This window comes from Rutilus rutilus, assembly GCF_951802725.1.
Source record: "Rutilus rutilus genome assembly, chromosome: 2".
Lineage (NCBI taxonomy): Eukaryota > Metazoa > Chordata > Actinopteri > Cypriniformes > Leuciscidae > Rutilus > Rutilus rutilus.
In genome coordinates, this window is record NC_140210.1 from 61154261 (window position 1) to 61171579 (window position 17319).

The following is a 17319-nucleotide window of genomic DNA, read 5'->3' on the forward strand; positions in this document are numbered from 1 at the left end:
GCATAAGCTAAGCTTTGGATGCAGGTAATTATTTGAGAGCTAGAGCATTTATTCTATAATCGGGGAAAAAGAAGAGGGAATTAACCCTCTGGGGTCTGAGAGGTTTTTGGGGTCCTTGAGATGTTCTGACATGCCCTGACATTTGTGCTTTTTTCAGTTGCTTATAAACATATTAATGGCAAAGGTGTAAATTCACTCTATTTAGCACAAACAGGGCTACCATAATATGTGAACAACTTGCATGTACATGTTTGTATTTTTGAGATAATAATGTTTATGCATGGTTTTTTTAAAAACAAAAAACAAAAGTTTCTGAAATAAGGCCATAAAACACATTCTAAATATATGTAAATAAGACTTTTGACTAATGGATGTCATTGCCTACTGTTTTTTCTTCAGAATTATGTGAAAATCATCCTGCCTAATCATTCACATAACACAATACATTGATTTAAATCTTGTAAAACACTTTTTGTTTGGAAAGGCCATATGCGGGTGGGCGTGATTCACACCTGCAGAGTCAATGGAGCCCGCATAATGAGGCTGCATACGTAATGAGCCTTTCATTCAGGTGTGTGACTGAGCCACAAGAATGCAAGGACAATATATAACTGGTTTGTTGTTTTTTCCACAAATTTTGCTTGCAAATTGTACAATATCCAAGGTAAACATTTCTAGTAATTGTGCAGTTAATTGTTCTCATACTGTCAGATTTGGAATATATTCTCTTCCCAAATGTGTCACTAATAAAGCATAATAAAATTATTTAAAGAGAAGGCTTATAATGACCTTTTAAGATTTTGTTTACATCTATCCTTATATAGGCCTATATATACGTATATATATATATATATATATATATATATATATATATATATATATATATATATTAAGGTTATACAATTACAACAACATTTAAAATTGTAACAGTATTTCCAGTGTAATCTTTCTTTGTATTCGCGATTCATATTTAAACAGTATTTTTGCCAGCTGTAGTAGCTCCACAACAGCACGCATCTGTGCGTTCATTCATTCATAGAAACGCGATTCATATTAAAACAGTATTTTTGCCAGCTGTAGTAGCTCCACAACAGCGCGCATCTGTGCGTTCATTCATTCCGATTAGAACAAAGCAAACAGAACTGACCTATTCCTCAGCGGGATCCGTTTGCTCCTCGAAATGATACTTCCAGAACTTCTGAGGTACATTTTTGCAGGATTATTATCAAGATCGTATTATTCCTCACAGCATCGTAAAGTACATACGTCTGAAAGTGAACTCGCGGTGTGTGTTATCCAGCTGATGTGGGCGTTTCACAGGTTTGTGTGGATCGGCTTACATTTGCGTTTGAATAGCGCGCGCTCTCCGTGGGCGGAGCACATTATAACGTAATTAGCTGAGATGAGAACGACTGACATCTCTCTCTTTGCATACATATTACATAAACTGTGAATATTTGTTTTTTATAAAAATTACTTCATTTAAAAGGAGAGAATTCAAGCTTCATGTCTGTATGCCTGTATGCCTGTTTGACTGAGTATTCGCTGAGTTATGGTTAATTTTCGGACGCGTTTCAGAATGGACTACACTGAAAGAGAGGAGGCAGAACTCGCTTCGTTTTTATTTTTCTTTATTTGGCAAAAAGCACAACACTTTGTTTTTATTGTGAGTATACACAAAAATAATACACATTTAACAGAATCTATTGATGTATGAAACTCCAATGAAAAATCTAAGTCAACAGAGTATTCATGAGTTTCTTTTACACTGCTAAAAAAAAGCGAGCTGGTATCGCCGGCGATACCGCCGACCTCAGGGGGTTAATGCAGGAGAGACAAAAACTGAAAGCAGGTATTATCTGAAACGCCCACCAGATGGCGTAATTGCGCTCGTGCAGGCTGACGTTAGTGGGAGGCGGCGCTCACACAGGGTGACGTCAGTGGGGGCGCGTAATTTGAGAACTGCCACACACACCTAAAGGCTGTTGGTCAGTGTCAGTTGCATGCGGAAAATTACACGAGTTTCATAACATGTGACTAATAGGAATTACACATCTATTTAATTACACATTATATATGAAACGGTTTAAATAAAACAGGAATTAGCATCTGTTTATTACATTTTACACAAAATGGTTTACATAAAAACAGGTATTAAAACTTCTTGTTTTAATTAATAGAAACTGTGAGCAAACCGGAATTAGACTTCGGTTTACTTAAGCTGTGAGCACACAGGCATTATACTTCTGTGAACAGGAATTATCTTCTGTTTTATTAGGCTACTACAGCTATGAACAGGTATTATCTTCTGTTCATTACAGGAACAGGAATTATTCTTCTGTTCACCTCCCATAAACATTAATCAAAATAGCACTTTATGATAATGCATAGGTTTACAAAATTGGATCGCGAGGCCAATTTTTGACCAGGAGTTTATCGTTAACGTATTGTATATAATAAGGCCTATTACGACTGAAAACTGAAGCACTGTTCAGATCAGATTTACGTCTTCGTACTAAAAGAGATTCCTTCGTCTTTATTTAGTAGGTTTAAATCATATTACATGTACTAACTGTAAAGAGTTTTGCTTCGTCTTTACAGAGACAAATGTAATGTCCTGAACTGCAGTTTTAGCACTTAACAGTGGTAACAAAATGCTTAGACATTTTTGAAACTGTTTGAGCTGAGCTGGCTTTGTGCCTAACGTCAGCTGAGTGAGTTCGCTTTAGCGACTTACCTCACAATTCAAAACGCGCGTATAGCCTACAATTATTAATACCAATAGTCAAGTCAAGTCAAGTCAAGTCAAGTATATTTGTATAGCGCTTTTCACAATACAGATTGTATCAAAGCAGCTTCACAGTATTAAATTAAAATAATACAACAAGGTTTGTTTCTAGTTGAATTTATTGATAAAATCAAATTAGATATCCCCAGAATATCCCCAACTGAGCAAGCCAAAGGCAACAGTGGCAAGGAACCGAAAAACTCCATCAAGTGACCTAATAGTGTCCTAAAACTCCATCAGGTGACCCAATGGAGAAAAAAAAACCTTGGGAGAACCCAGGCTCAGTCGGGGGCCAGTTCTCCTCTGGCGTTTATTAACTAGAGGCCGGATTGTAATTTGAACTGTAAGATTAAAAATATTATATGAATGCCTGGCTGAAGAGATGCGACTTTAATCTAGTTTTAAACTGGGAGAGCGAGTCTGAGCAACGAACAGTATCAGGAAGGCTATTCCAGAGTTTTGGAGCTAAATGTGAAAATGCTCTCCCTCCTTTGGTGGTTCTGGATATCCTAGGTATGACCAAAAGCCTCGAATTTAGTGATCTTAAAGAGCGCGATGGATTATAGGGCGATAGAAGATCCGTTAAATATACTGGAGCTAAGCCGTTTAGGGCTTTATAAGTCAGTAGCAATACCTTGTAATTAATACGGAACTTTATAGGTAACCAATGCAGTGATGATAAAATCGGTGTTATATGATCATATTTTCTTGATCTAGTAAGAACTCTAGCGGCGGCATTTTGGACTAACTGCAGCTTGTTAATTGAGGATGCAGGACAACCGGCTAATAAAGCATTACAGTAATCTAGTCTCGAGGTCATGAATGCATGAACTAACTTTTCTGCATCAGAAACTGATAGCATATTACGTAGCTTAGCAATGTTTCTAAGGTGGAAAAAGGCGGTTTTTGTAACATATGAAATATGATTTTTGAAAGACAGGTTGCAATCGAGTATAACACCCAGGTCTTTTACTGTAGAGGATAAAGTAACAGGACATCCTACTATATTAAAGTTGTATTGCGAGAGGTTTTGTGGGCGGTTTTTTGAACCGATAAGTAGTACCTCTGTTTTGTCTGGATTTAATAAAAGAAAATTACGCGTCATCCAATCTTTTATATCTTTAACACACTCTGTCAATTTGGATAATTTAGCGTTTTCATCTGGCCGTGATGAAATATATATTTGAGTGTCATCAGCATAACAATGGAAACTAATTCCATGTTTCCTTATAATATTTCCAAGTGGCATCATATATACTGAGAATAATAGAGGGCCTAACACAGATCCCTGCGGCACTCCATAGTTTACTGGAGTTATGATCGATTTTTCTCCATTTAAATAGACAAAATGGTAGCGGTCAGATAAGTATGATCTAAACCAGCTTAATGCTTGTCCTTGAACACCAGTATAATTTTGTAGTCGATCTAAGAGTATTGTGTGATCTATAGTATCGAACGCAGCACTAAGATCAAGTAAAACTAGTATTGAGATACAGCCTTGGTCAGAAGCTAAAAGTAAATCATTTGTGATTTTAACGAGCGCAGTTTCAGTGCTATGGTGCGGCCTGAAACCAGACTGAAACTTCTCATAGATATCATTTTCTTGCAAGAAAGAACACAATTGAGCGGACACCACTTTTTCTAATATTTTAGACATAAATGGAAGATTTGAAATGGGTCTATAATTTGCTAGGTTATTATGATCTAATTGTGGTTTCTTAATGAGTGGTTTTATAACTGCCAGTTTAAATGTTCTTGGAACATGACCTAAAGATAAAGACGAGTTAATAATATTAAGGAGAGGCTCTTCCACTACAGGTAACACTTCTTTCAGTAGTTTAGTTGGTATCGGATCTAATAAACATGTTGTTGTTTTAGAGGAAGTGATAAGTTTATTTAACTCTATTTGTTCTATAGTTGTAAAGCACTGTAATTGTTCTTGCGGGGTGATAATTAAGGCTGAATTATAAGGCGCAACTGAAGATTGAACGTTTACAATTGTGGTTCTGATGCTTTCTATTTTCTCAGTGAAGAACTTCATAAAATCATTACTACTAAACTGTAACGGGATATTTTGTTCGGGTGATGTCTGTTTATTTCTTAGTCTAGCGACGGTGTTAAATAAAAACCTTGGATTATTTTGGTTATTTTCTATTAGTTTGCGGAGGTGCTCAGCCCTGGCTGCTTTTAGGGCCTTTTTATAACGTGACATACTGTCTTTCCACGCGATTCTAAAGACCTCTAAATTAGTTTGTTTCCATTTACGCTCTAAAATACGGGTTTCTCTCTTTAGAACATGCGTAGTATTGTTGTACCATGGTGCTTTAATTTTCTCTCTGACCTTTTTTAATCTAATAGGTGCAACAACATCCAATGTTCTAGAGAGAATAGTGCTCATAGTGCTAGTTAGTTCTTCTAGTTCATCTGTTCATCAATAATACACATTCAACTGAAACTGAATTTGTTCCACCACAATAATGAAGTTTGAAACTGCCTAAAATGTCTCCACCAAAAATGTAAGGGTAAATGCCTCTGGGTTAATGCGAATTAGCTCAAGGATATAGGGAATTTTAGAAATATTAATAATCATAACTCATGGTCATAATTCATAAATCGCATATGCATTTACTTTATCAATTATAGGAAATGCCTCGTTCTGTAACTGGTCTCGTCATCCGTTATTCGTCCAGCGAATAAATGTAAGACTATCACAGTTAAGAAGAAGTATTCCTGTTTACAAAACTCCAAGAAAGTTTATCTTCTGGCCACGAAGATAAAGCCTTTTTGGGTTTATAAATTAAAACTACTCAAGGTAGTCTATAGCCTAATATAGAGCCTGTAGCTTTATAGATCTTTTGTTTCATTGACTTCATAAAAAGTGGGTTTTCAAACACAGAGACAGTTAAAAGTATAAATGGGTTTATTAATAAAATGGCACACGCTAGAGATTATAAGCTACGAATATAAACGTACGTAAAATGCAAACAATAAAACAAACAAACATTTAAACAAACATGACGTGATCGGAATGAATGACATGAAAGAAAGAAAGCAAGAAAGAAATAAAGAGATAAGAGATAGAGGGTAACTTAATTCACAGACCTACGAGCTAGACACCAGGAATCAACTGTTAGAGAGAGATCAAAAGATACTTGCAAGTCTGTTCTCTGTTCGGGTGAGGCTGAGACAGGAAGGAAACACGGACAGTGTCCTGTTTCTGTTGCATCTTCTGGTGTTGCGGGAAGCTTGAAAGGCTCACTTGAATTTAACGTTACCGAGAAAGTTCAGATCGTTTCCCTTTTGGAGGGGAAAGGCACGTATGAGCTTAGTTGCAAAGAACGGCAGCTACGACTCGAACATGTGCTGGTCCGAGGAGAAGGCCTGAGCCTTTCAGATGTTTCTTGAAGCCGGGGAGAAGAGGAGGAGTTCAGGGATGAGAGAGGCCGGAGAAGAGAAGAGAGGGAGAAGTGGGGGTCTCTTCCTTTTAACAGACATCTGTTTACGCCCTGTTTTGTGCCAGAGCGAATCAGCTCTCCTGATATGAAGCGGGAAAAAGTTCTTTGTGTGAAGAAGAAGACGCCTACTTTGACTTTGTCATGTGAGAGATAGAATTCGTATTTCCTCTTTCAGACAAGATACTACCCGTAAGAATACATTTCATTGTAATCTCATACGTAATTCCGTGAGATCACTACGATTAGAATGATACCAGACATGGTGTACAGAACATGGGAATACAGATATGCATTTCTAATGTAGGATTCTGAGCATTTTAAGAGTCAATTGATTTCTTATGATAGAACATAGAAAATCTCAATCTACCATGGAAATTATACACACATAAAAATACATATCAAAAACATGGTTCTTGGATTGCCTGTGTGGAAGTGTATGGAATGTGGGCTTGCAGGGAAAGGATGAGCTGCAGCTTTGGAGCCATAAAAGTTTATGACCAGGTCGAGGTCGTGTTACAAGACACTATTGAGTGATTTTCTTTCAATGAACCTTCAGAATTAAAGATTTTACTCTTAGCAACCCACACCTCTATTATAAATTTGTAATGAATGGTAAAATGAAATTTTACTATGTGGAAGTCCATATATGGCGATGTGCCTCAGTTGCATCTCGTGGTGGGTTTCTGGTTGGAAGTCCACGAGTGTGTGTGTGTGTGTGTAATGTCACGAGGTTGTAAAGTTGGGGGATACGAGTCACATGGGTGTACCAGCCAAACTGGCGCTGGCAAATTGGTCCTCGTGGGGCAATTATTAACCAGCGCTGTCTTCCCGAGGACAAAGACGATGTGTTCGCCATCACATGATTCACTTAATCTGAAAAGCAGATGCCATTGTTGTTACATATTCTTTAGGTGAGTGTACATATACATACATATATATACAGTATATATGTGTATATATATATATATATATATATATATATATATATCACATAGCACATCCTGTTTTTGATTTGAACATTGTCGAGAGTTTATCTTATTTTTTATTCAGTGTACACAAAAGTTGCCTATACAGTTTTATCGGTAGATGCTAAGAGACATTTATTTATATATTACCTGTTTGCAACCTTTTTTTTTTCTTTGATGGCACATTTTCCTGACCTTTCTGCTCCCCCCTGTACTTTACAGCTTTACAGGGGGAGCTTTACAGGGGGTATGGCTTATCTAAATGAGATGTAAATGAGCCTCTATTGTCACTCCCAGCAGGAGAGAGAGGTGAGAACTGCACAATCTTCAGAGGCTGTTTTCTCCCCTTTGAGCTTTTTTGAGTGTCTACCTTCAAATGGCCACAACTTCTCCAAATATTATCAGATTTCCATGTGTTACACATCGTTGGAAAGCTTGGAGACTACACTTTCAGAATATGAATAACTCAAAATGCCCCAGAACCGACTTGTGTCCCTACTTTCCGTGATCGGTCACATATATATGCGTGTGATGGAAAAGATTTCCTTTTCCTTGAGAGCCCAGATAGAATACATTTGTTCAATATGGTAAAAAATGATTGATTATATAAAACCAATTCGCACTGACATTTTTTGAAGCATAAATGGTCTGTAAGGTAATGTTTTTTTTATAATTATAAGTAATAGCTCCCCTTGTTCTTGTGTAAAACACAAAACATCTGTATAAGCTTGAGTATTTCATTTCCATGACCATTGGTAGACATGATGGGTTATAATGCTGTCTCTGTATTGACGTATATGTTTTTGTTTTATTGTAAAGAAGCATTTCTGCTTTGATAAATGTATATATTTGTCCGCTGAAATTGAAAAAAGAACATATAAGAGATTATTTACAATGTGGGATTACAAATTTAAGAATATGTTTAAGATCTGCTGATCCTACTTCCTTACATAACATCACATGAAAAACTAAGGTGAACTACACTGTATTGGGCATTCAAGGTGAACATGATGGCATCAATTTACTGATTAGAAGTCAGCTGTCTAAACATTGTAATAGTCAGGGGTTTTGTTAGTCTTGGATCTTCCAACTAAGAGTTGAACTGTGTGTGAATGTTTACCTAGTCTTAGTTCCCGTGACCATTTGTGTTTATACCATTTGGGGAAGTCAGTTGGGGTAATTGCCTCTATTGTCTTTAGATGATTAGATTTAGTGATCATCTCTAAGGCTGTGTGTAAGGTCAGCACCTTTAAGGACAGCCCACTGAAATGCCTATAAGACAATATGTAAAGTTACATTAGTCAGACTAGTTGGAAGACCTGCAGCACGCTCAATAAAGAATAACTTCTACTTGAACGAGATCCCAAACGTCTCCTGGTTTTGCTTCGATGAAGGAATAAAAGTTTTCAACAACAGTCTGCCAGTCATGTGAGTTTTTGTTGGTGATCTGACTGTGTTTGTCTGAAGATGGTCTGACTGTGTGTGTGTGTAGGTTGTCTGGCTGTATGGTGACAGAGGAAGGCTGTGGTTATGTGTCTTCAGCTCTGAGTTCAAACCCCTCACACCTGAGAGAGCTGGACCTGACGAACAATGACCTGCAGGATTCAGGAGTGAAGATTATTTCTGAAGGACTGAAGAGCCCACAGTGTAAGCTGCAGATTCTGAGGTATTTAATAATATATAAGAGATTATTTACAGTCTGCTGGTCATAATGTTGATGTGTGTATGAAGATGGTCTGACTGTGTGTCTGTAGGTTGTCTGGCTGTATGGTGACAGAGGAAGGCTGTGGTTATGTGTGTTCAGCTCTGAGTTTAAACCCATCACACCTGAGAGAGCTGGACCTGAGCTACAATCACCCAGGAGTCAAGCTGCTCTCTGGCAAACTGAACGATCCAAACTGCTCATTGCAGATACTCAAGTATGTGGGACAAGCAAGCCTCATTTACACTGCAGGTCCTGATGCCCAAATCTGATTTGTTGCCTATATGACCGTCCATTTACACGTTCTTGCCCCATATCCGATTCATGTGTTTACATTTGACATACTATCTGAAACGTTGCGCATGCTTAAAGGGGGTTCTTGCACAGATGGACAAACATGAAATGTGCTTGATGCTAGCTTTGCAATATACCGTATTTTCCGGACTATAAGTCGCACTTTTTTTAATAGTTTGGCTGGTCCTGTGAGTTATAGTCAGGTGCGACTTGTATATCAAAATTAAGTCATACTGACTGACATGAACCAAGAGAAAACATTACCGTCTACAGCCGCGAGAGTACAGATGCTGCTTCTGTAGCCTAGCCCTGACAAAATTACTGAAAACAACTGAAAAACTGTTAACTGAAACATTAACCTAAAGACAACTGATAAAGACTGAACACAAACAAAATGCCCCCAAAAAGAAAAAAATCTCCATGTTTTCGGTGCTGATGCGATGGTGACGCGTTCATGTAACATGTAAGGGTGGCTCTGCCAATAAAGCTCCTAAAAGCTGTCACAAAGAACCAGCAAAAGTAATGATTATGAATATGTCAAATATAGCAAGGAGACATTTTAATTGTTTATTAATAAACAAGTGTTTTCTGTGTCAGTGTCGGCTGCAAAGATGAAGTTGACGATGCTGACTTGCGATCTTCGCAGTAGTGAAGGCGCCAGAGAGAAATACACATTTCATACAGATTACATAAGCAGAGAGCAGACCAGTCTTATTTCTTTTTTTTTTAATTGTTCTGTTTAAAAGTAGACATTTCAAGCTTTCTATATATGTCTCAGGTCTGTGAGGCAAGTAGGCCACCGTATATGCTGAGTTTCGTTTCATTTATGAGATGAGCTCCAGTTCACGTGCCGGTGCCTCCGTGTCGGGATTATCTATTGTCTACTATATTCTTATTTATTAAATCCAGCCAATTGGTTGATGAAACAGATCAAAATTAAGATACAATTAATACAAAATGAAATTAAATTAAGCATACCATTGGCTAACATGTAATTTTGCTGTATTCAGCACAGACTCTGCTACAATAATATGTGAGCAAAATGGATGTACATGTTTGCATTTTATAGAAAAAAATATTATGCCTGGTTAGTACGTTTTGGGAAAAGCATTGTTACCGCAATAAGGCCATTTAACACACACTGAATAGCTGTCCACGAGACTTTTGAATGACTATTCTTGTAGGCTAGAATTTTTTCTACAAAATGATGTGGAAATCATTCTGATCACTCTTTCACAAACAGCAATATAATGATTTTAATTTTGCATGTCAGTTTTTGTGTCAGCACTGCTGTATGCATGGGCCATGAATATTAATGTGATTCACACCAGGGGTGTGACTAAAGACACTCCCCCAATGGCTAATGGCCTATCAAGGTGCTGTGAGGCAGCCTGAACAAAGAATGAGGAACTGATGAATGATTCACTGATGAATAATTACAAAAAGAACAGCATTTATTCAAAATAGAAATCTTTCCCAACAATGGAGAAGAAAGAAAGAAAAAGAGACCAAACTTTTTTTTTTGTATAAAAAATAAATAAAAATTATTCAAAGAATCCTCAAAAAAACTATGACAGGTTATAAAAAAATATATTAAACAGCACAACGGTTTCCAACATTGATTTAAAAAAATAAAATACCTGTGTGTGCTTTGCATGCCACCATTCTTTCATCCACAGATAAGTTTCTTTTAGGATGATAGATGGCTTTACAAGCATGACGAATAGTGTCCATGAGAGGTTTGACCCTGAAAAGACGGTCATGTTCAGCTGTGCCCCTCTTTCTGTCATTATCCATATCTGCATCTGGGTGACTCATGCACATTCCATGAAATGGTGCGGTATCTGTCCCGGGACATAACTGTAGCTGGAAACGGTAGGGAGAAAAAAAATGTTTGAATAGACTCATGGGTGAATGTGAGTCACAGAGCTCAGTTGTGGTCCAGTTTCCCGTGCAGGACGGAGTCGCACAGTCTGTGGAACCATGTCAACATCAGTCTCTGTTTTCCATGACAGAGTGGACTGCCTGTTGCTTGCCTGCTGGTTAGCCTTGGCTCTCTTCAGGACAGGTGCTTGGACATGTTCATTGTCACATCTGTAAAAACAACACACAAAAAAAAAAAAACATGTGAGCACGCAGATAACACAATTAAAGAAATTACTAATGGCCATGGATAAAAAAAGACAACGGTTTGTGTCATTTCACACAAGAATAGGCAGGCTACTTTTATATTATGATGATGTAAACACAATTAGGCTTCATTTCATCTGTAAAATATTACGTCTATGCACTTACTCAGTATGATTCTCGATCGCACTGAGAACTGAAGAACACCTGCGTTCCCCTCTGCGGTGCTGGAGAAGGAGAGCTTGATGCAGACACATTCCTAAACAACAACAACAAAATACAACTGTTAGCATACATTATTCAAAGTAAACTGATGAGCAATTGATGGTTATGGACGCACAATGTTGATTGATGATGGGCCATAGGACGGAGAAATATCTATTGATGGGCCATAGACCGCGTCACCGCGAGTGTCTGTTGATGGGCCATAAAGACCGCACGCATTTAGTGACGCACGCAATGATGGATCGTTCACGAACGACACATCACTACATTTCAAACATTTACACCTGTATTCACAAACATCTGTGCATAAGGCAGTGTTGAAGCATGATAAACAGTGTCATAGGCTGACCAAAACCGAACATTTATATAAAAATATCATGTATTTAGACAGTATCACATATTTTACCAGAGGCTGAAATATATTTGCACTAAATCACATTATATAACCTAGTCACTAGGCCTATTTTCAGTTCAAACTGGCGAAATTAGACAAAAGTTTATTAGTTTACCTGATTATTTGTGTCATTCGTTTAACATTTATGACCTAAAAAACTGTCAAGAATAACATCGTGCACACCTGTCAGTTTTCAGAGAAGTGTAAGTTTACACGAACCCGTGTCTATGCCGTCAAGAGCAGTGTAACGAGAAGCTCACGCTCACCTTAGCCAATCAGAATCCCCAAAATAGTCACATACTGTGACGTCGGCTCCCTAAGACTCAGTTTTTCTCAGTTTACATGCAAACGAAGTTTTCCAAAATCTACACACACACACACTCCACTCTGGCCGGAGTTTTTAGAAAGAATCGTTTTCAGACGCGAATTCTCCGTTTGTGTGTAAACGAAGGGAAATGTCTCAGTATTTCTAAATAACCATGTTCCAAGGTGCATAACCTTTTTATTGCACAATTTACAAATTGCCTCGTCAGTATTTACCGCCTCTCCCTTCTCATTCGGTTGGAACCAGAAATATTGCCAAACTGCAACCACACATAAGCATTTTTTAGGCAATAAATAAATTATATATATTATAGGCTATATAAGTGCCGGTAATGACGGTATTGAAACTGATACCGGTGCTATTTTAAGATCCCGCGGTATCCGATATTACCGAAATACCGCCCAACCCTAATGGTAAAGTGAAAATCAAACACCTTGGAAATTAAAGGTATGTACAATGTTTTTAGGAATGGCACAAAGGTCTCTGTCTTTGGATCATTGGTTTCAATAAGTGCTTTTTTGGCATTTGTTGTGTATCTTTGGATTATGTTGTGTTGTAAATAAATCCAAACAATCTAAAAGCCATTCTTTTTTAAATCTCCTCATTTACAGTATTGTGCAAGGTTGCTCAGAATGAGAGGGCCTGATAGCTCCTAATAGGGCCGTTAGGGGAGGGTCTTTGTCTTTCTCAGGTGAGAAAAGCTTACATATTAATGAGCTCCCGCATAAAGCTTTTTCACACAAAACATGTCGTAAAATTTTTAAATCAATATATTGTCTTATCTGAATGAGCAGTCAGGGTGATTTTCACATAGTTTTAGAGCAAATATTCTAGGCTACGTCATACAATTTTCAAAAGTCTTAGGAAGAAATAATCAGTAGGGGTTTCATGAGCTTATTTCAGTGAGAATCTTTTTTTTGTATTTTCACAAACCACACATAAATGTCATTATCTCAAAACTACAAACTTTTACACACATGCTGCTGATATATTATTGTAGCAGAGTTTGTGCTGAATACTGTGTAATTAGACTTTAGCCATGAAAATGTCACAAGTAACAGAAATAACCACAAATGTCAGAGCATGTCAGAACACCTCCAGGGCCCAGAAAACAGCTCAGACCTCAGAGGGTTAATAGGCTAGATCTTGTTATTTCCAGGTATAGTGAGGAGGAAAAAAAGATAATCATTTTTGGATCTGAGTCTGACTCAGAGTATTTCAGCATGTCAGCGGGAAATTTACAGACACACATTATCCTCTCATGCCGTTACACATGCAGCATTTCGACTAGCCTACTTCTACACGAGACGAGAACACGTTTTAATAATTTCTTGGGTCAAGAAAGAGTCGGAGTTTGCGTTATATCTGATATATATGAGTCCTATCAGTGCTCTCTCTGTCCTCCTACACTTTACATATGCGCACTTCAATAAGCCCAAAGAACGCAGATTAATGCTGGATTTTGAATGCCGGGAGAAACCAGATTAAGGGGCAAACATCTAAAAGTCGATGCATTGTCAGTTTATTCAGCATTATCGGGTTAAGAACGTGCATGTAAACGCACTCATTCCCTGAAAGTGAAAGCAGAAACGGACTGAGCTTTCGGCATCTGTCGCTGCATTAACGCCGCGTTCTCTCCAGGGGCGGTTCTAAGGTCAGGATATTCGGGGCTTTAGCCCAAACTAAAATTGGGAATTTTTATATAAATGAATTAATTAATTATTTATATAAGTGATTTATGGGAATAAAGACAAATAAAGGCTTATTGTATGACTCAAAATGAGGCGGAGGTGGTAAAATCATAATAATGTATTTTAATAATAAGGTAATTCAATGTTATCTTTCATAGATCATCATATAGCCTAATGTGTTTTCGACATTATTTTTGTGGGTAGAGCTTGGTACCTCTAGGGGGGGTCAGGGGTCATGCCCCCCCGGAAGAAATTTTGGTACATTTTAAAGATAAATTCATTAATCTGGTGCACTTTGAGTCTCCCAAATCCACTGTTAAAAATAAATAATCCACCCGCCAGCCGATAGATATCTGCATCTGATCATCACATTACAATTATTCAGATTCTCAGTGTTAAGCATGATGATATGGACACATATCACACTGAAGTTGGCTAATTAAAAATGAACATTTGTTTAAAATAAAAGTTCTTCTTTTGGCAAAATTACATTTCCTTAATAACCTAAACAGAGGCTTTACTCCCTTCAAACTTAAATTGTCAGTTTCATTAAATCACTGTTTAAAAACACTTTTTTTGTACCTTTATAAGTAACCTTTTATGTTTGCTCCATCTTTAATTTCAAATTCTTAAATTTGATCAATATATTCAATTAAAATAATAAGACATTAGGCTGTTACCAATCAAATTAAATAATTTACATTGAAAAATTATAACTGTATTAAATTAGATTATTTTAAATATTTTTGATATTTAAATAAAAAAAGCAGTAGATTATTTGTCTATACCTTCTCTCTCCTCATCTTGCCCTGTCTCTTCCCCTCCTAAAGCTGAGCTTTTTTATTTTTTTATTTGCTGAAGGCTACAAATTGTATTATATTAATTCTCAACATGTACACACTCATTATTAATCTTGTGCCTAACATGATGAAAACGGCTTTGTTAATTTTTCTTATCACTTCACGATGACAGTAAACCCATTATTACATGCGTCACTAGGCCTGTTTTCAGTTCAAACTGGCGAAATTAGACAATAGTTTATTAGTTTGCCTGATTATTTGTCATTCGTTTAACATTTATTACCTAAAAAACTGTCAAGTATAAAATGTTTAGTTTAGCTACTTACATCTTACCTCTCACTTGACTATAAACTGAAGCGTCGAGTCGCTCTAGGCTACGTTTACACGTGGCCGGCTATTTTCATAAACGGACATTTCACCCCTCTCCGTTTTCAAGAATAACACCGTGCACACCTGTCAGTTTTCAGAGAAGTGTTAGTTTACACGAACCCGTGTCTATGCCGTCAAGAGCAGTGTAACGAGAAGCTCACGCTCACCTTAGCCAATCAGAATCCCCAAAATAGTCACATACTGTGACGTCGGCTCCCTAAGACTCAGTTTTTCTCAGTTTACATGCAAACGAAGTTTTCCAAAATCTCCACTCACACACACACACACACTCCACTCTGGCCGGAGTTTTTAGAAAGAATCGTTTTCAGACGCGTTTGTGTGTAAACGAAGGGAAATGTCTCAGTGTTTCTAAATAACCATGTTCGTGTAAACGGGGCCTAAAACTGGCGCTCAGCAGCTTCTGTGAACATAAAGCCGCCTACTGTGATCTGATTGGTCATCTCAAATATTCTGACATTGACGAGCGGTGACAGACCAATCACAGCTCAGATGAACACACACACTCTCACACACACACTCTCACACACACACTCTTGCGTTCATAAGGAGGATGATACACACACACACACACACACACACACTCACACTCACACTCTTGCGTTCATAGGGAGGATGATACACACACACACACGCACATGTCTGGTTCACTATCTTTGCGGGGATTCTCCATAGACTTAATGGTTTTTATACTGTACAAATTGTATATTCTATCTCCTTACACTAACCCTACCCCTAAACCTGCCCATCACAGAACACTTTCTGCATTTTTACATTTTCAAAAAAATATTATTTAGTATGTTTATTTACCCATTCCCCTCATGGGGACCGCTGGCTGGTCCCCACAATGGATGTGATCTCAGGTTTTACTATCCTTGTGGGGACATTTGGTTCCCACAATGTAATATAAATCAAACGCACCTTCTCACACACACACACACACACACACTCACACTCTTGCGTTCATAGGGAGGATGATACACACACACACACACACACACACACACACACACACACACACACTCACACTCACACTCTTGCGTTCATAGGGAGGATGATACACACACACACTCACACACACACAAAACTCTTCCACTACTTGAGAAAAGCCGTAGCCGCGCGGCGATTTCACCGCCACATACTGTGAAACGCGCATATGAATCATGCGGCGCGGGATTCAATTTTAAAATATAAAGACGTAGCGGTCGGAACTCTGGTGTACCTATACTTTGGACGGAGCGGGTGGTCTGACTGGCAATAGCCCACTCCCGACATCTTTTGACAGCGTAGGCTATCCGCATTTCATTCTGACCACCTGTAGCTACACCTATGAGGAGCTGTTTACTGAAACCATTGTCAGTCAACAACATTCTTTTTTTGCAAGGATGTTTGAAATAGTTTGGCAGAAAATAGCCTACTTCATTTGTCAGTAGGGCAATATGGTTTTCGTTTATGTTGCTTAACAATTTGAGTGATAGGCTTTGTCCTATTTAATTTATGTTATTTATATTTCATAAATTTTTTCTGTGACATTTTTTCTCTGCTGACAGTAGCCTACAATGTTAAAATAATATTTTATGTTGACACGAACACAATTTTTGTATAGCATTTATAATTATTATAGGCTACTTAATCTCTCTCTTTCCGCTAGAGACATTTGAATGTGAAATTCTGGTCAGGTCGGGAAATAATGCGGGTGAACACAGACTGTATTTTAATTGCTGAATTGAACCTTGTGGGAGCGGGACGGAAAAAAAAAACGCAGACCTCCTTAAACTAGGTGTGTATGTGTGTGTCCCGAATAAATAATAATAATAATAAAAAATGAATAAAGTTCAAAAGTCGGACTGTAAGCAAATTAGGCATGATTGCTATTCACACCTTTATTAGAATGGCTGTAATATGTTGTAGGAGCCTGTGATTAATTTTGTTGGTATGTTGTTAATGAATTTATATATGTATTTATGTTAGTTTCTGTTTTCCTTCTGTTAACCGTTGCCAGTGCGCCCGCGCACTGAAGCGTTTTTTATTTATTTAATTCAAAATTACTATCAGATTTAATGTTATACCTTGACAAACTATACATAATTAAAAAGATATAATACTCAAGTTTCAGTATTTGACCACTATTGTATTCTGAGAAACTCATAGTGACAGTTATGTCTT

General features: G+C 37.6%; 1 protein-coding gene across 1 annotated transcript in view; it reads left to right on the top strand.

The window, feature by feature from the left end:
• Nucleotides 1-17319, top strand: part of LOC311286235 (NACHT, LRR and PYD domains-containing protein 1 homolog) — a 70977-nt gene that overhangs the window by 39145 nt on the left and 14513 nt on the right. The window contains exons 8-9 of the mRNA XM_084402352.1: nt 8701-8874; nt 8963-9127. Coding sequence (XP_084258478.1) covers nt 8701-8874; nt 8963-9127 — 339 coding nt within the window. The remainder of the gene's footprint in view (nt 1-8700; nt 8875-8962; nt 9128-17319) is intronic.